The 19,950-nt window shown below is 40.3% G+C and overlaps 1 protein-coding gene across 3 annotated transcripts in view; it reads left to right on the plus strand.

The window, feature by feature from the left end:
• The first annotated feature begins 271 nt into the window (after positions 1 to 271).
• The window catches only part of Uevld (UEV and lactate/malate dehyrogenase domains), a 47,863-nt gene continuing 28,184 nt past the window's right edge, over positions 272 to 19,950 (plus strand). For 2 of the 3 annotated variants that reach the window (XR_010049944.1, XM_003461216.5), the window contains exons 1-3: positions 272 to 461; positions 6,930 to 7,014; positions 11,568 to 11,633. Coding sequence is in view for 2 of the 3 variants with exons in the window: in XM_003461216.5 (XP_003461264.1) it covers positions 420 to 461; positions 6,930 to 7,014; positions 11,568 to 11,633 (193 nt within the window). In the remaining variant the exon portion in view is untranslated. The remainder of the gene's footprint in view (positions 462 to 6,929; positions 7,015 to 11,567; positions 11,634 to 19,950) is intronic. The other variant, XM_004999450.4, reaches the window with a different exon arrangement.

Below are 19,950 nucleotides of genomic sequence, written 5' to 3' on the forward strand. Positions count from 1 at the left end.
AAAGTTGCTTTCGAAATTCCACTACCTCGTCTTCCCCAAATTCAGCAAAGGGGCCTGATCTTTTCAAAGGCTCTGCACATCTTCCCCGAAGCTCGCGTGTTGTTTCCATCTCCTTTCCTGCTTCTACACTGGTCCTTTCTACTCCTCTCTTCACAGCTGTCCCCAACTCTTCTCGGGCGAAGTGGATAGCGCTCTAGTCACGGTCACCTCGGGCTTCAAGAGCGAGACTCTTCTGCAGCTGCGCAGAGCCCGCTGCGCGGACCAACGCTGGAATCCAGCAGTAGGAATTTTGAGCGTGGGAAGAGGCGGGGCCCTGGCGCTCGGGAGTTTTGGTCCTCGGCGGCTTTCGTCCAGGAGCGCACCCGGAAGACGGTGTGTGGTTTGGGATCCTGGAATCCGGCTCCGGGACCTGGGGGAAGATGGAGTTCGACTGCGAGGGTGTGAGGCGGATCCTTGGCAAGGTGTGAACTGCCGGCCGGGACAGCCGGGGTCTCCGGGGTCCGTGGTGTCTCTTCTTCTAGTCGGGCTGCCGCGTCGTAGCGTTTCTGTTGCTGCTAAGCAGCGGCCTCGGCTGGCGGGGGGTCGGAGGCCACCCCGGGGCTGTCGTGGCGCCCCCTCCCCGCTCCCGCTCGCGCCAGTTCTTCCTAAGTTACCTTCCTGTCTGGCCTCTCGCAGCTACTGGCCCCCGCTGACCCTGCGACCGCGCCTTTTCGCTCCTGGCTCTGGTCCTCTGTGAGCCCAGATTCTGTGTCAGTCCCTAGGACACGGAGTCACTAGCACGATACTTGTTTTCAGAAATACCGATTATCACATCGTGGAACAGTTGTTTACAAACCTTCCTCCTGCCGTGAGCTCTTTTGAAGGCAGGACTGTGATTTTATCTTTGCTTATGATTTTTGCCTGCAGCTGTGTCTGGCAATTACCTAGGTACTAAGTAAGTGGGTGAAAGACCAAGGTGGAGTTGGGAGTGAAGACAGGGCTTGAGAGTCGTGCAGAGAACTTCCCGGTGTTGGAAGGTTGAAGAATAAAAGGGTGACCCTTGTATTTCTGGGCCCTGACCAGAGTGTGTTTCTAGATCAGAAATCTGAAGACTCTTTTGGCTTCTTGGTGCAGGCTCTTTGAATTTCCACCAGTAAGCAATCAGAGGAAATCCTCTTTTCACAAGTTTCCTCAAATTTTTTTTTTTAGTGTTTCTTAAGATTGCTCTGTGCAGAAACCATACATTTGGTTATATTTGTTGGAGTTGCCTGTGTCTCCCAATGCGGGGGCAGTTTACATCTATGGGAGTTTTTGTTTTGTTTTGTCTTTTTGAGGCAGAGCTATGCAGTTTAGGCAGGCCTTGGGCTCACTTTCAAAATCCTCCCACCTCAGCTCTCCCAAGTGCTGGGATTATAGGAGTGTGCCACTATGCCAGGCCTATGGGAGGTTTTGGTATTAGAGATCCAACTCACAACCTCGCACTTCGTCAGGCATATGGGAGATTTTGAAGCCCAAGATTGAAAATGTGTAATTATTTGAATGATTTTATCTACTATGAGAGGTGTAGATCTTGTACAAAAAGAGTATTACTGCATTAAGATTACTGCAGGGCTGGGTAGCTCAGTGGCACATTGCCTGCCTGGCAAGTTCAAAGTCTTGAGTTTGCTTCCTGGTTTAAAAAAAAAAAATGAATTGTCCAATGGGAAGACTTGTTAAAGTTTTGGTAGAACTGGAATGAAAGGAAAAATAAATAATTTTTTTTCTTTTATTTTTGGTACCAGGGATCGAACTCAAAACTGCGCACTTGCAAGACAGGCTCTTATGCCGATAAGCTAAATAAATCCCCTGCCCATGAATTGTTTTCTGAGTGGAAGTACAATAACAGAGAAAATTTGAAATTACTATCAGTGCATAGCATACTGTCTAGCTCATAGAAGCTTTTCTTGTTTTTTGGTCTGAATTGAACCTGGGACCTTCTAAGCACATGTTTTACCACCACTGAGCTATACCCCCTTATAAGTTGTATAAATTAATTAATGAAACTTATCAGGAACAAATCAGCCCAGCAATTTTGGGGAGGAGGTCTTTTTGAGACAGGATCTTGTTATGCAGTTTAGGTTGGTCTTGAGCTCACTTTGTAGCCCAGGCTGGTCTTGAACTTACAACTATCCTTTTCAGCCTCCCAACTGCTGGACTTACAGGTCTGTGCCACCACACCCGACTTCCAGCATTTATTTCTGAGGTTTCTTAGCCCCTACACTAGGCAAATATTATAATAACTTTGCATCTAGGAATAATTTTAGTGCAGAAAAATCTATGAAGTGGACAGTACTGAACCAAAGAACTGTATGGAGAAGTTGAAAAATCTTATTGAACACAAATAAAGGAAAACCTAAATAGATACCCCAGCTTCATGTGAAAGTACCAGTTCTCTCCAGATTGACCTACAGAGTCAATACATTACTAGTCAAAATTCTCACCAGGTATTCTGGCAACTTTTCAAACTGATTCTACAATTCATTGGAAAGACAGATGACCAAGAATAATTTTGACATTCTTGCAGATGAATTGGGATGGGGAATTGCTATAGTAACCAGTTACTGTTTAATACTTTTACTATAGTAACTAAGATTTAGGGTTTTAGCCAGGGTTAGTGGTACATTATAATCTCAACCACTCAGAAGGGTGAGGCAAGAGGTTTGCAAATTCAGGGCTAGCTTGGGCACCATAGTCAACCCCACCTTAAAAAAGAAAAGGTTCAGGGATATAGCTCATGGGAGAGTTCCCCTGGGTTCAATCTCCAGTACTGTACTGAAAAAAATATAGTGTCTTAGATTTATACATAGTATAGGACTGACAAATGGGATGTTGCTGGAAAGATTTGAGGTCTGTGCTATCCAGTTTGGTAGCTATTTCAGTGCTACAGCTAGCCTTGTTTTTTTTTTTTTTTTTTTTTTTTTAACATGTATTCATTGATTTATTTGGAATAAACTCTCATATATGCTTTACAGCCTTTCTACCACTGAGCTATATCCCCATCTCCTTTCTGTTTTTGACAAGAAATGCTTTAGAGTTACGGTTGTGGTAAATTGCCACGCGGGCCTCTAGTTCGTAATCTTTTGCCTCAGCCTCGCTAGTAGCTGGGACTACTAGCACCACCAAGCCTGGTTTAAAATTTAAGTTTCTTAGTTCTGCTTGGCTCTCCCATTTCCTCTTTTCCTTTTATTTAATCCTCATCATAAGTCTAGGGAGTAAGTATTATTTCTTTGAAAGAGTTTAGAAAGTAAGTTCAAAGAAATGAAATGATTTTGCCAACTTGGCAATCAAGGTGATGTTTCTGGAAGAACATTGGGAGAGAAGAGGCAACTTCACTTGGCAGTGGACACTTAACCTGTGCTTTTATTTCCTTTTCAAGAGCAGGATGGGGGACCCAGAGGGTGGGGGAAAGTCCAGGTGTCTCCCATAAATGAGACATTCAGAACACAATTAGACCTTGAATGGCGGTGAGAAAGGTCTCACCATCCTGACCTGGGTCTTAAACCTGCCTGAAAAAAAAAAAAAAATGCTGGGCATGGCTGAGGCAGGAGGATCATTGGGAGTTCGAGACCAACCTGGGCTACAGTGTGAACTCAAGGCCAGCCTAAACTGCATAGTGAGACCCTGTCTCAAAAAAAAAAAAAAAAAAAAAAACACCAAACCCTGCCAGAGATGTTTGGATACCTTCAGGAAGTTTGATTTAGTAATTATAGGCCCAGGTTCCTACTTTCAGCTCTGACTTCCCTACTTGCTTTCTGACTCAGCAAATTACTTTCTCTAGCATTTATTTTCTTTTAAAAAAAGAACAGTTGTAAACTACCTACCTCTTAGGGGCATGGTGTAGCCCTTGGAGCATAAAACTAATTTTATCATCAAGGCGTAGAATATTTCTACCCCTTGATGAATTATTAATTTTATGAGTTTATTAAACAATGAAAAGCTAACAGGAAAAAAGATCACAAAAATAAAATGTTTTTAATATTTACTAAGTATAAAATAAGCAAAATTTCAAGATCGACTGGTTTTGGTGTACAAAGCCTGAAAAAAACCATCAGAAATAAATTCCTATATGAACTAAAATGAAAATACCAATAGCACCCCCCCTCAAATAATCTGTACTTCAATTATCACACTTAAGGCAGTCTGCACACATGGTAAAAGCATGTTGCAGACACACGCAGCACACTGACAGCACATCTTTCCTGGCCTTTTGTAGAACATACTTGACATTTTAATGGTCTTGCTGTTTTGGTGCAAGGTTCTTATTATACAGTGTGTAGTTAACTGGAACATAAAATATCAATGAAATTGTTAAATTCTTAATATGTATTGAACATTTAGAATAGATTTTCACTTTCTCATATCAGCGATGAACTTGCTTACAAAACCTGTAAGGTAACAACAGAAATAAATTCCTAGTGAACTACAGTGAAAATACCAATAGAACTGTGGCACAAAAATAAGCTTTGCTTCAGCTGTCACACCCAAGGCAGCCTTCACACGTGACAGCTGCATGCTCCATGCACACATCTCGCTTACACTGACTGCTGACACCGACTGCTGGTGTACTTGGCTTTCCTTTCCTGTGTAGCAGTCTGGGCACCTCTCTCTTCTTCCTGTTTTGTCACAAGCTAGCTTCCTACTATCTGTACAACATGCATTTAGCAGGGAAATTAGATGCTAAACAGCATCAAATATGTAATGAGTGCTTAGAAGAGACATCAACATTTTCACATCAAGTGTTTGCTTGTTTACAAAACCTAAAAGATAACATCAAAAATAAAGACCTATGTAAACTACAGTGTAAACACAAATGAAAGTTTGCCATAGACAGAAATAAGCTTTGCTTCCTCTGTCGCACCCAAGGCAGTCTCCAGGTGTCATCTGCAAGTTCCATGCACAGGTGTTACACATACTGCTAACACATATGTTTTGTTTTCCTGTACTTTCTAGTATAGCACAGTTAATATCCTTTTATGTTTTCCTGTTGTAGTAGGTCCGTGTGATGCTGTTTACCTGTTAGCTCAGCAGTATGCTCCACAGGTTTTTTTTTTGTCTTTTTTGTTTTTATCCGTACCAGGGATCGAACTCATGACTGCCTGCATGCAAGGCAGGCGCTTATGCCACTGAGCTAAATCCCCAACCCCCGCTCCACAGTTTTTTTGTGTGTAGTTCCCTGGCAGAGAAATTTTGTTTTTCCTTTGCTGTAAATGATGTCTTAGGAGCTACAGTTTCAATCCTCTTAAGAAAATTTGTCCATGTAATTTCGTTCTTGTTATTTTCTTTGTAAGCCATCAAACTTTGCCATACATGTTTAGGGTTGAGTAAAACATGATTGGCCATTGTGTGTAAAGTGACATCATACTTACTGCCTAACTCATCAACAGTGTCTGCTTTACATTGAATTTTGTGTTCAAAGTTTCCATCTCAGGCTTCTGTCTTGGTGAGGTTTCCCTATTAGTAGTATTTCCATCATGGTGAAATGTTGGCATCAGCAGCACCAGTTTGCTTTTCTTTGTCATAAATGCGGCCAATGTTCTATCTTTCTGAAATCCAAAGATTGTATTATACCTTTGCTGTTTTGAAATTGCAACATTTCATTTGCAGTTCCTGTGCTAGTCAACTTGTACTCTGTTAGCAGATGTTACATGGATTGGAAACTGGTAAATTGAATGTCACCAGTGTTCACAACATGTTTCAGTTTGTTACTGTATGAATAAGGACCTGATGGCCGAGTTCCAGGATAAATGTCTAAACTGAAAGCATAGGAAGTCTTTTCATCTATAAGGACATAAATATGGCAAACTGCCGTATTTTGACTCATGGCTTTTTGAAAAGTCTTTTACATTCCTGAGCTGACCAGGAGAAATCTGTGCCAAGTGTGGCAAACCTATGAATTCAGTTTAGCTAGTGAGGTATCACTTTTGAATATGACTGTTGGTGTTTACAGAACATTTTACCTGCATTTCAGCCTTTGTGTATTTCACAGCATCTTGTAGCATTTCATCTGCTACAATTTCCAACATTGAATGGCAGAGCTGGCATTCTGTCCAATGCTTTGCTCTTCCCAAGGCCTTGATTGTATTTTTGGACCTGTTCTAACATTGGGTCATCCATTTGGTTGTGTAGCCATTTTTCAATGAGTCAAGTATTTACTCAGGTTGCTGTTTTCTTCCTCGTCTTGAGTCAAGGAAGCCTGCATTCTCTGTGTCTGTGCCAGTCGATTCTTGCTCCATTTCACTGTCACAGGAACACTGGCCCACAAGGCCAGCATCAAAGTGGTTGTCATTATCATCAGCATCAGCACCCACCCACACCACTCTCCTGTTACAAATATGTATGTTTTACGATAATGATCATTTCATCATCCATGCATGAGTAATCTGGTGATTCACTTTTGATCGCCTCTAAAACTTGCAGACCTGGATTTCATGTGCCATTGTACTGGGCTAATTTTACCAGAAGAATCAAAAGAATACTTTTTTAAAAACACAAATCCTGGAGTATCGTAGGTCTGTTGAACCCTCTGTGATGCCTGAGTAGACATATGCAAAACTAGTTAGCCGGAATGTAGAGGTGGATCCAAATCCTGTTTAGCCTCTCTTATAGACATGCACAGTCCTTGCTATTCATTGTACCAAGAGGGTAAACACAAAGATTGCTTCACGTATCTCTCAGGGAAAGGTACTGCAGGGCACAGCCAGCTATTACACTAATGTGCACATTTACAGTAGAAAAATAAGAAATCGGCCCACTAAACTTATGTTCTAATTAAAATATTAAGTCACATGCTTTTTACATCTGTAAAGCTCTAAAGCCTGCCACCTGGCAAATGTGAAAGTGTTAACTATAATGGTTGTGTTGCTTATAGCTTTATTTTTATTCTTTATTTTTATTCATTTTTGTCTTTTCAGTACAAGTTCAGGGATTTAACTATAGAAGAACTCAAGAATGTAAATATGTGTTTCCCACATTTCAGATATTCCATGGATACCTATGGTAAGAATAATATCCTTTAGTTTTGTTGCATTATTTCAACTATTAGTTATTTGGTCCTAGAGAGCTACAAAATCATAATTTCTCATTTCTTTTCTTTTTCTTCTTCTTCTTTTTTTTTTTTTTTTTTTTTGGTATTGGGAATCCAACTTAAACCCTTGTGCTTGCCGGGCAGGTACTTGTGCCACTGAGCCAAATCCCTGGCCCCTCATTTCTTATTTATTTCCTGATTTTTAGCTATTGATGACTTAGGGTTTCTGAAGAAATTTAAGTTGGTATATTACAACTGATTTTTCTGATAATTTTTCTGATAATTTTTTATTGTCACAGTAACAAATTACCACAAACTTAGTTTAAAAACATGCACATTTTGGGCCAGGGATTTAACTCAGTGGTCTAGGTGCATACCTAACAAGTATGAGGTAATGAGTTCAATCCCTGGTATAAAAAAAAAAAGAAAGAAAAGAAAGAAAGAAAGAAAGAAAGAAAAAAAAGAACATTTGACTTGGGCTAAAATCAAGGTATTAGTAGGTCTTTGTTCTTTCCTGGCAGTTTTAGAGGAGAATCTTTTTTCTCTTCCATTTTTTTCCCTTTTTTTTGAGACGAGTCTCACTATGTAGTTTAGGCTCTTCTTTGAACTCACTGGTTTGCCCAGGCTGGCTTCCAACTCACAGTGATCCTCCTGCCTCAGCCTCCAGAGTGCTAGGATTACAAGCATCAAACCCTCTTTTCCTCTTTTTTAAGTTTGTAGAAGTCACCATAAATCCTTAGCTCTTGATCTCCTTTTTCTTCAAAGCCAGCATATTGCATGTCTGTAATGATTCTGTAGTCAGATCTCCCTCTGATTATAGCTGAAAAGTTTCTCTGCTTTTAAGGTCCAGTGTCGTTAGGTTAGAGCAACACTACTAATATAATTTTCCAATCCTGGGGTCTTTATTTTAATTACATCTGTGTAGTCCCTTTGCCAGGTAAGCTAACATAGTCATAATTACCAAGGATTACGATATGGGCATTGTAGGAAGACCTGTATTCTGCTATCACCTATATGATTGGTTCTAAATAAGATTTTGGTTATCAAAAAAAAAAAAAGATTTTGATATTCTTGTTTCCTTAACAGAGAGGATCTTGTTGTCTAAGATTTTACTTTACTATCTTTCAAAAATTTTTTTACCTCAAACTACAATCAGAAGAGTATTTTAGGGTGGGGCATGGTGGCACACTCCTGTAGTCCCAGCACTTGAGAGGCTGAGGCAGGAGGATTGTTATAAGCTCTAGACCAACCTGAAGTGAGCCCAAGGCCAGCCTGAACCACATAGCGAGACCCTGTCTTAAAAAGAAGAGTATTTTATATCATGATCCTGTATATACACAACTAACATACTCTGTCTGCTGCTGTATCTTCTCTTTTATCCCATTTAAAAACAAATGCTGGGGCCAGATGTGGTGGCACAGGCCTGTAATTCCAGCACTTGGGAGGCTGAGGATCACTGTGAGTTTGAAGACAGCCTGGGCTACAAAGTGAGCTCAAGGCCAGCCTGAACTGCACTATGAAACCCTGTCTCAAAAAGACAAAAACAAACAAACAAACAAACAAACAAACCCTCCCCAGCCCCGATTGTTAAACAAAATAAAATGCTGTTTATATTCAATGAATTGATTTTAGATTACATAGATTAGTCAAGCTGGGTTGGTGGCCTCTGGTTGTAATCCTAGCATTTAGGAGGCTGAGGCAGGAGTACAACAAGGTGGAGGCCAGTTAGCATTACATAGTAAAACCTTGTTGAAAAAAATGTTTTTTAAAAATTCAGAAATCAGTGAACTGTAGTTTTGAAAACATTTTTTAAATTTGAATTATTTGAGTTAAGATATCTATTTAGATTTATATGTTAGATATTCTCAGGCCTTTTTTTGGTTCATTTTGTTTTTGTGTGGTTTTTTTTTTTTTTCCTTCTTTTTTTTTTTTAGTTTTTTATTACAGGGTCCTGCTGTGTTGTTAATGCAGGCTGATCTTGAACTCAGTGGTAGTACAGGTGTGTGCGCCTTCACCTGGCTCCTGAGGTGCTGCTTTGAAATGGCTGATTGTTTATGGGGGGGGAAATTACTAGATTCTGATTCATCTGCAACTGCTCCCCCTTTTTTTTTCTCCCCAGTGTTGGGAATCAAAACCAAGGTCTTCACTATGGTAGCAAGTGTTGTATGACTACCCCAAACCCCTACCTCTTGGGCCCTTTTGATATTTTTGGTGCTATAAAAATATCTGGAATGAGAAATATCATAACTACTATTTATTGAATGTCAGATATACTCCTAAATGTTTTACCTACTTTAATGTACTTTTTTTTTTTTTTTTTTTTGGTACTAGGGATCGAATTTACGACCTCACACTTGCCAGGCAGGCGCTCACACCACTGAGCTAAATCCCTGGCCCTAATTTGCATTTTTTCAAGGATCAAAACTGTTAGATGTTCTCATCTTCATTTTGGAGGTAGACAGGGTTCCAAGAGTTTAAACAATTTGTTTAAGATTGTATAGCTAGTGAGGGATGGAGTCGGGTTTGTTCCCATGTCTGCCTTGCTCCCTTCCTGAGTATTGCTTCCTCTTACACAGCGTCTTTCCTCATTACGTGGATGTGAAGCTTTATCTTACCAGTTCTTTCTCTAATTTCCCCCATTTGGAGAAAGCTTTGTGCTATTAAACTTTGAACTACAGGATTTCTCTTGTCAGTGTGCATTCTGTTACTAGAGACAGTGATTGTCATGCATTACTCTTCCTTCCATTTTGGCTGGCTGGCTGGCTGGCTGGCTTCTTTCTTTCTTTCACCCAAGGCTTTACACATGCTAAACACGCACTCCACCACTGAGTCACACCCTGAGCCCCTGTTTTGGTTTTTTTTTTTAACAGTCTGGTTGGGAAGTGAATAATCCCCTTGTTGCTCCTCTAATACATTTCTAGGTTATTCTCTGTCCCTGAGTAAGAAGCCGAGTTCCATTTCTCTTTCCATGTTAATTTTTGGCCAGGAATAGACAGTGGGTGACTGTTTCACCCAGTCAGTGAGTGAAGACCCATTGCTCCTTTCACTTCTGCAGTTTAGGATAAGTATTAGTCCTTATTTACACTTCTGATCTTGAGTTTTCTGTGTCAGCCTGTGCTATAGTCTGACTGTCTGGGTTCCCACGATGAAGTCCCAGTCCACAAGGTGATGGCATTAGGAGATGGAGCCTTTGGGAGGCTCTTGGTGGAGGCCTCCTGAGTGTGACTATTCCTTGCATAAAGAAAGCCTGAGACTCATCCTCCTCCTATGTGAAAAGAATCAGGATATGGGCCTTCCGTGGATACCGACCTTAAGTCTCCCAGCCTGTCAGAACTAAATTTCTGTTGTTTAGACAACTAAGCACCCCGGTTTATGGTATTTTGTTATAGCAGCCTGAAGACGGGGACATCCTGGGTTCCTCTTTTCCCTTTTGAAACAGGTCATCTAGACCTGTCTAGAAATTTTTTTCCCTCATAGTTACTGAGACACCAGAAGGACTGTTTCAATGCATTTTAAAAATCTGTGGTATTGTTTCTTTGTCTTCAGCCTGAGATTAGGACATTGATTTTTATCAAGAGCATCCTACCTATTGATGAGAAAATTGAAATTTCAGGGATGAAAATGTTGAACAAAGGTTGAGAATAATAGAGGAACTAAAGAAGATAAAGCCTTTTTTTGGGGGAGGGGGGTAGTGGGAATCAAACTCAGGACCTTGTGCTTGCCAGGCAGGCACTGTGCCACTGAACAATATCCCCAGCCCAAGAAGATAATTCTAAAAGGTTGCTTGCTGTATGTATGTGGATATATATTTATGTATGTATGTAGGCTTTTTGAGACAGGGTCTTGCTTTGCAGTTCAGGTTGACCTTGAACTCACTGCAGTTCTCCTGCCTCATCTTCCTGAATGTTGGGATTATAGGCACGTGTCATGATGCCCGGTTTAAAAGGTTGCTTTAAAAGGCTAACATTTTTCTTCTGGTTACAAAAGTGATTATAATACTGATTTGTTATCTGTAAAAATGATTTAATAGTATCATATTTTATGAGTTTACTTGTTAAGGGTTTCACATCTTATTTGATCCCTATGATAACCGAGTGAAGCAGTTTTCTTTATTTTATAGATTATGAACTGAAGAGAGATTAAAATAACCAAATCTGGGGCTGGGGATTTAGCTCAGTGGCATAAGCGCCTGCCTTGCAAGTGCGTGGTCATGAGTTCAATCCCTGGTACCGGTAAAAATACAAAAATACAAAAAAAAAAGTAATCAAATCATACCTCTAAGAGGGAAAGTGGACCTAGAATTTGAAATTTCAGTATCAAAGTCTTGTGTTCTATCCATCTAGTCTCAGCTTTCTAAGTAAACAAAACCTCATTTGCCCGTGTTAATATGTGTTCTGACCCTGGGATGTAGAGATTATGGAGTTTGTGTGTGTGTATATGTTGTGTGCTTGTACACATGCATTCACATACTTTAGTACAGTTCTATACCTGATTGCATTTTTTTGGATTTTTTTTTCCCTTCCAGTTTTTAAAGATAGTTCCCAGAAAGACCTGCTGAATTTTAGTGGCACTATTCCTGTGATGTATCATGGTAAGTATGGAAGTTAAGAAAATATGAGTTTTCTAAAAGAGCAGTTCATTAATAATTTAGATTTATTCTATAATACTATCAAAGTATTACCTTCCTGGATCTGGCGGGGTTCTGTCCCACTCGAGGAAGGCCTAGACAAATGCTAGAAAGTGGTGCACTCACCTAATCCCAGCTCTTTGGGAGGCGGAGATAGGAGGATTGAGAGTTTGATGCCAGTTTGGGAAACAGTGAGATTCTGTCTCAAAATAAAATATAAAAATGGCTGGGAATGTAGCTCAGTGTAGAGCACTCCTGGGCTCCTGCCTTCTCCTCTACTGACAAACAATTGGATACTATGTTCCCACTACTCTTGTGGGCCCTGGGGTGCAGAGCAGGACAGACTCAGACTGGTTTTAGGGAGCATTCATTCTCTCTGTTTTCCATAGTAGTGCAGGAGTTCCATCTTTTTCTCCATCACATTCATTTTCCTCCTCCCTTTCCTTCTATCACATGTAACATTATTTCCATTTCATATGTGAAACTGAATCTTAGCCTGGTCGAATGATATACCTGAGCTCACCTAGCTAGTGTTAGGCAGAGACTCCTAACTCCAAATATTTGAAACACAAAGGTATTTCTAGGGTTCCTGCTAGGTTAAAACAGGATTGGCCTAAAAAGGCAAAAAAAAAAATCCCCTATTCTTTTTTTTTTGTCTTTTTGAGACAGGGTCTCTATGCAGTTCAGGCTGGCCTTGAGCTCACTTTGTAGCTTAGGCTGGTCTCGAACTCGCAAGGATCCTCTTGCCTCAGCCTCCCATGTGCTAGGATTACAGGTGTGAGCCACCATGCCCAGCTCAAAATCCCCTATTCTTAAGTCTTCCCATTTATCCAGACATACTTAATCTTCTGTTCAAAATTGACTAACTTGTGTTAGTATTACAGGAGATTGAGCTAGACATGGTGGCATGCGCCTATAACCCCAGCATGTGGCAGGAGGATTGCTATTTCAAGGCCAGTGTATGCTACATAGCAAGATCCTGTATGAAGAAAGAAAAGATTGCTTATATGGTGTGATTTGGAGAACATCAGTGATGTTTTGGTTCTAAAGTATTTTTTTGTAGTATTTTAATTCCACCCTTAAAAATTCATTCTTTCTGCCAAGTTTGGTAGTGCACACCTGTAATTGTAGTGCTACTTGGAAGGCTGAGACAGAAGGATTGTAAAAAGGCACTTTAGTAACTTAGCAAGGACTCTGTCTCAAAATAAATAAAAAATAAAAAGGGCTGGAGATTTAGCTCAGCGGCATAAGTACTTGCCTGGCAAAAGTGAGGTTTGATCCCCAGTACCAAAAACAAAAAAATAATAGTGCAGAGGCCTTAGGTTCAATCCCCAGTATTGCAATCAGTCAGTCTAGGCAAATAATCACAGGAAGGATACCTCCGAATTCGCTAATGTATAGTGCCTTGCTTGTTAAAAATTCTCAGGAGGGGCTGGGGATTTAGCTCAGCGGCATAAGCGCCTGCCTTGCAAGCAGGCAGTCGTGAGTTCGATCCCTGGTACCGATAAAAACGAAAAAAGACCAAAAAAAAAAAAGAAGTTAAAAAAAAAAAAATTCTCAGGAAATATTTGTTGAATGATTGAGTTTATTCAGTTACTGATGGAAGGGCTTAGGAATAAATAAGTTCCTGGGTATTTCTTTCTTTCTTTTTTCTTTTTTTTTTTGGTACTGGGTATTGGACTCACAACCCCACACTTGCCAGGCAGGCGCTTATGCTGTTGAGGTAAATCTCGAGCCTTCCTGGATATTGCAAAGAGGATGTGCACTGCAAAGAAGGCTGAGAAGGATCTGGAAACCAAGAGGGAGAGAACTGTAGAGCCTGCTGTCTCTTAGGGTTCAGCAGGGCATAGTGGGAACACATAGCCCAAAAGACACCAGCACACTGGGGGACTTCGTTCAAGGTAGGCACTTTTTGGTAGTTCTAGACCATCTCAAACCCTCCATAGTTTTTCCTACTCTCCTCTGATAATGTTCCCCTCTGAATATTATTGCCGGAAGTTTCTGCCACTGTGTGTGTCCACCTTGACACCTTCTCTGGCGCTGGGTGAGCGCTCAGGAAGCACAGAATTATTCAGTTGGTTTTCATGTGCAGGAATATGGTGTGGCTGGAGAGGAAAGAACCAACATGGGCTCTGGGCAGAGAGAGGCAGGCAGCACAGGCAGAGGGGGTTTTGCTTTTCCTTCCTTGCTGCTCCCCTTCCATGCTCCCAGGCCCTCTGGCTGCCTAGAGAACTCAGACTTCCTCATTACTTCTTTCCTGGTGCTTTTTTTTTTTGGGGGGGGGAGCACGGTTAGATGTGAGGAAGAAAGGGAAGAGAAAAGGGAAAGTGAGAAGGGAGAGGTAGGAAATGGGTTAAGGCAATTCATTCTGAGCAGAAAAGGGTAATTCCTATCTACTCATTTCAAGGATAGTTGGATATTAACAGAGGAGCTTGTGATTTTAAATGAATCACTGGTTAGTGGCATTTCTGTTTTTAGACTGTGGGGAGGTAACTAGAGGACAAAAAGATTTTTGGTTTTTGTTTTAGTTTGTTTTGCAGTGCTGTGGATTGAACCCAGGGCCTCCTGCATGCTAAACAAGTGCTCTGCCACTGAGCCACCTCCAGAAAGGTTGTCTTAGTTCTGCCAGTAGCTCTGCCAGTCTACAGCCATGGGGTTAACTCCTTGGTTCTTTCTTCCCCAAAGTAGTAATGCTGTTACCAGGTTTTGGGGTGCCAGAGTCTCCTAGTGGTGGTTTCTAGGTTCTTTTTCTGCCGAACAAAGAATTGGTCCAGACAAACACAAAATATAGCAAGGCTTTACATTTATTAAAGGGTGGAAAAGAAACAGGCTCTGGAGAGTAAATTTGGGTGAAGGAAAGAAGTTCACCCTGTAGCATGGAAGTGGACTCCTGAAAGAACACAGTAGCAAGAGCTTGGCGCTGACTTTCCTTCTGTGTCTCCCACGTCTCAGGCTGGCCTCAGGTGTAGCCCCTGTTGAAAACTTGCTCATATTCTTGTGAGAACTGAAGATGGCGCTCTGCTGCTTGGCTGTGTCCTGGAACTTTTCGATTAATAATTTCTGCCTACTTCCCCAGCCAGCCTGCTATGGCCTAATCTCCTGTCTCAATGCCACCTTCTGCCTGCCCCCTTTTTGTATATTTTCTTTTTTCTCTTGCTTTTAACCAGAATTATATCACTTTGGTGTTAATACACATCACTTATTGCAAGCTGAAGACATTGTACCTTTTTCATGTGTAAGGGTCCGTAAGTAGGCCCTGCCTCCTCATGGAGTTGTGAGGCTTCGATGAATTATAGTGAATAAACTCTCAGCATAGTACTTGGTAGGTACATGATAAGTCCTCACTTGATCTTCATTACTATTATTTTTCTACTTTCATTACTATTTTTAACAGGTTTTACTAGTATAATGATAGTATGTGCTCATGCTAAAAAAAATTTAAACAATTACAGTTGAAACAAAATTGGAATAATTTCCTTATATATAATCACTGACATTTTTTGGTTTATTTCTTATGATCCCTCTAAAATTGTGTTAAGGTCATGATGACATTTTTTTCATATACTCATTCTTTTTAAAAATTTTTTTATTATTTTGAAAGTAGTAAAATACAACAGAACAAGACAAAACAAAGCCAATTGAGACACTGTAGTGAAACTCGTACAGAACTTCACAGCAGGTTACCGGGATAACAGTAATAGGTACCATATTATATCTCGTTGTTTTCATAATAGTTGTTCTTTCAATCAGGTATAGCAAAATCAAATGAAATGCAGAACATTATAGAACTTATCAAAACAGAATATTGAATATATCAATACCATTAATCAGAAAAAAGCAAAACAGTCATAAAACTATTTGCCTTCAAAGAGATGATAGAAAGAAATACCCCTTACTTGCTATATTGCATATGGTCAGCCTCCCAAGAGATGCTCAGACCTCTGGCTCCCATTTGCTAAGGGGAGGAATGGGATGTTTGATTCTCAGCCCCCACACCAGTAGGCTCACTGCTGCTTACCAGGGAGGCGAGCTGGTTGCTTGGTTTCCCAGCTCCCTAAGTTCCAACATGGTGTGGATCTAGGGAGATGCTCGGTGCTTCTCTCATATACTCATTCTTTAGAGATGTGTTTTGTCTCAGTAAGATTGTATACATCTAAGCTTTACTTACAATTTTATTTATGTTTAACTTTTTTCTTTTTTAAAAGAAAAAAGGCTTTACACATGCAGGGCCTTACACATGCTTGGCAAGTGCTCTACCACTTAGCCATGCCTTTGGCCCCTGTTCTGATTCCAGATTCTTTGTATAGAATCTGTTTTTTTTACTGCCTCTTTTACTGCTGCTATTTTTACTGTGTGCCTGTGTGCCTGTGTGTGTGTGTGTGTGTGTGTGTGTGTGTGTGTGTGTGTGTGTGTGGCGGGGAGGGGAGCAGTGTATGTATTTTCTCAAATAACAAAACTTCTAATGTCTCTTTTGTTTCTGCTATTCTAATTTTAGCATATGTGCTGAAGTGATTTTGCTATTCTAAAATAGCTGAAAAAAAAATGTGTGATCATTGAGCTACATCCCCAGCCCTTAATTTATATAAAAGAATTTTTTTGTGGTACTGGAGATTGAACTTGGGGCCTTATGCATGCTAGGCAAGCACTTGCCCACTGAGCTACATCTCCAGGCCCCTCTTACATGTATTTTTATGATAGAATTTATTTAAAATCTGAGGACTCTGTACAAATGCTTCTCATTTTGCGAATGAATTCCAATCCTGCAACTAGGTTGTCAAATGAATTGGCTGCTAATTGAGGAATTGTACATAGAACATATGTACTGTATCTAGAACAGAGAAGTGGTCAAAGAAAGCTCCAATTTGGTGACTTTGCTTTTATTTGCGTAACTCTTACATGCAGTACTATAATGTATACCAGAACATAAAACAGCAGTATACTACTGTGCAGTTCAGTCATCAAAAATTACAGTACTGTACCCCCAAAAAGACATTGAGGCTTTATCAACAAGATGTTCAGAAGTGTACAAAAAAAAAATCGTAAGTGTGAACAGTATACCTCAGTAGTAAGTCTGAAAATCATTTAAAAAGTAGATTGTTAAGGAATATCTGCAGGACTTCTGATTTTTTTTTTTTTTTTGGTAAGGGTAGTGAGGCAGGAGATCAGGGTGGGGACAGGTAGCTGAGCAAATGGATGTGATCTGGCAATGGTTGAGATCCAGGACGCTGAAGGCCATGCCCTGTACCACGCCCCAACACTAATCAGAGAGTGCTGTCTTCAGTTCTTTGGTACAAAATCAAGCAGGTTATTTTGAAGATAGCAAGAGGCATTATGGTAGCCATTTTTGATTTCCTAGTGTCTTGTTTTGAAGTCGTGTCTTGTTTTGAAGTCGTGCATCACTTTTTTGTTTTGATTGGCTTTGTTCTGTTTTATTTTGTTTGGCTTTGTTCTTTTTAAAAGGGACTCCCCCCAAAAAATCAAGCAGGTTTTTGATAGGACACCGTGGATCTGACATCAGAATGGAAGATACAAAAGACAGTCACCATTAACTTTGTGATCACTTCCAGCTGTTTCAGTGGCCTCTCCCACCCTGTGGAGTGTACTTCTTTTCCTATTTTAATTGGCGCACAGTCACTCTGCAGAGCGTAGTTCTTTTCCCATTATTAATACCTTCCACATATTCACGAAGGGACCATAATTTGTATGTTTCACTCCTAGGTGGCTCTGAGCTACTTGTGGTATGTGCATGACTGATTCATTGGGTGGCACGGGACAGTCCTGTTTGTTGGGTGGTACAAGCTACCTAATGGGACAGTCATGCATGTACATGAGTGTGCTAATAAATACAGAACCTTGCTACCTTTTGGCTTGATCAGTTCTTTGTTCAGGACAGCAAAACCTGGCTATAGAAGGAGACCCCCTCCGCCCCCCCAACCAGCACCCCATTGTCAGCCATGGTCTGTTGAAATGCATGAATGCTGCTGGGGAGAATCACCAAGGGAGGCAGCAGATTCTATTCTTTTTAATGAATGTTCTTTAAAATCATATTTTTGAGGGAAGGGCATGGCATAGGATCTGACTCTTGCCCATGCTAGTCTTGAACTCATGGGCTTAGATGATTCTCCTGCCTCAGCCTCCTGAGTAGCTGGGACAATATGTATGGGCTGCCATAGCCATCTAAGCAGCAGATTCTTGATCAAGTAGTAGGATATCATCAATCACTTAATATGTAATGATTAACACAGAAAGTAGCTCCAACAGGGTTTGGGCTACCACTCTAGCAAAATTAGGAAATATTTTTTTCTTTTTATTTTTCTAAATCCTTCAGACACCACTGAGCTAAATCCTTGGCTCCAAATCCATTTTATTTCAAGGAGAAAAAGAAAAAAACTAAGACAAAATTTCAAAACATGTCATTCAGGGGCAACAGTGGTGCATGCATTGCACATTGTCATCCCCAAATCATTCACCCAAAATTAGGAAACATTAAAGAAATTTTTTTTCAAATGTTCTTTGACTGTGACTCAAATAGAAAATATTTTTATATAGCTAGCCAGCATATATACATGTACATGTATATATCTGAAATATTGTACTGCTCTGCATTCTGTTTTCTGTTGAATTCTATATAAACTGTTGTTTGCAGTACACTAAGTTAATTTCATGACCATTTATTGTGACTAACAGTTGGAAAACACTGATTAGAATATCTCACCATTAAACAGTTCCTGCATGAATATAATGATGTGTTTTAGTACCTTTTGATCACTTTATAGTGCTATGAATATGATGACTTTATAATCATAGAGTTAGCATGGAACAATAGATACACATATGTTTACACCCAGACTGTAAATATTTAGCCAAAAGCAGAAGGAGTATGGTTTTAGCAAAAGCCAGTGTAAAAACAGTTGACTATAAGATGTTAGAGGCAAGGGGGTTGGGGATTTAGCTCAGCAGCATAAGCGCCTGCCTTGCAAGCAGGCAGTCGTGAGTTCGATGGTACTGATAAAAAGGAAAAAGACAAAAAAAAAAAAAAAAAAAAGATGTTAGAGGCATTCTGTAAATGCGCTGATTTTCAGTCCTGGTGCATATTAGCAGTACTTGGGAAACTTAAACGATGCACAGACCATATTCCATTGAACCTGAAGCTTTGAGGGTAAGCCAAAAGGTCCTTAAGTGTTTTCAGAGTTCTTAAGTATTTATAACACATAGACATAGTTGCATATGCGGTACTTAGTGGAGTGGAATCCAGGTGACAAAAGTTCCTTTCAGTGGAAGGAAGTGCAAAAGAGATCTAATTACTGTTTCTAGGTGGCCTGTTTCCCAAATAGGTTTGAGGTTGCCAGATGTAGCAGCACAAGTCTGTAATTCCAGCACTTGGGAGGCTGAGGCAGGAGGATTGTCATGAGTTCAAATCTAGCCTGGAATACATTGTGAGATCCTGTCTCAAAACCAAAAAGGGCTGGGGATATAGCTCAGTGGTATAGCACCTGTCTGGCAAGTGTGAGGTTGTGAGTTTGAACCCTGGTTAAAAAAACAAAAAGAAAAGTCTTGAGGTTAAAAAAGTATGCTTCAGAGTATCATGCCATGTAGTGTCATGGACATTGTACATACATTGATTTCATGATGGTTCTATGAGATAGAAATATTACTCTCCTTATTTAATAGAGGAAGTAACTTCTTACAGTCATCTAGCTACTAGTTTGTAGCTACTAGGCATTCTTGTCCTACAAGCTTCCTTAAAAACAAAAACATATGCAGTAGGACTGTGAAAGCAGGAATAAGTATTGAGAGATGGGATAGAATCACTAAGGTACTGTTGGATTTCTGATCTAAGTTTAGTTTTCCCTTGTACTGCGAGTTTAGTTTTCCCTTGTACTTCGAGGCTTAGCTTTGGGCTTCCTAGCAACCAAGGGAGAGTTTTTGGCTATTGATTGGCCTGACCCACATGGTTAAAATTAGGAAAGCATACACTACTTCCTATTCTGAAGTAGTTTATGGGGATCAAACCCATGCTAGGTAAACTCTTATTTTTTAAACTCTCCATCTTGAGTAACCCTGAGTGACCCAGAACTGTTAGGTCATTTTTTGACTTCTTGTAGTTACTGTCTACAGAGCCTACTTCCTCCTCTGTAAATACTAAAGTGCTTCTAGGGGTGGAGTTTCTTTTAGTGTTTCCAAAATATGGACACCATTTGCATCAAAATCTTCTGAGGGTGTATGTATGGGAGGCAGTGTGTGGAAGGTTATGTAGAATGCAGATTTGGGGCCTGCATCC

This window comes from Cavia porcellus, unplaced genomic scaffold (genome assembly GCF_034190915.1).
Source record: "Cavia porcellus strain 051 isolate PalLab524CR breed Dunkin Hartley unplaced genomic scaffold, mCavPor4.1 scaffold_9, whole genome shotgun sequence".
Taxonomy (NCBI): Eukaryota; Metazoa; Chordata; class Mammalia; order Rodentia; family Caviidae; genus Cavia; species Cavia porcellus.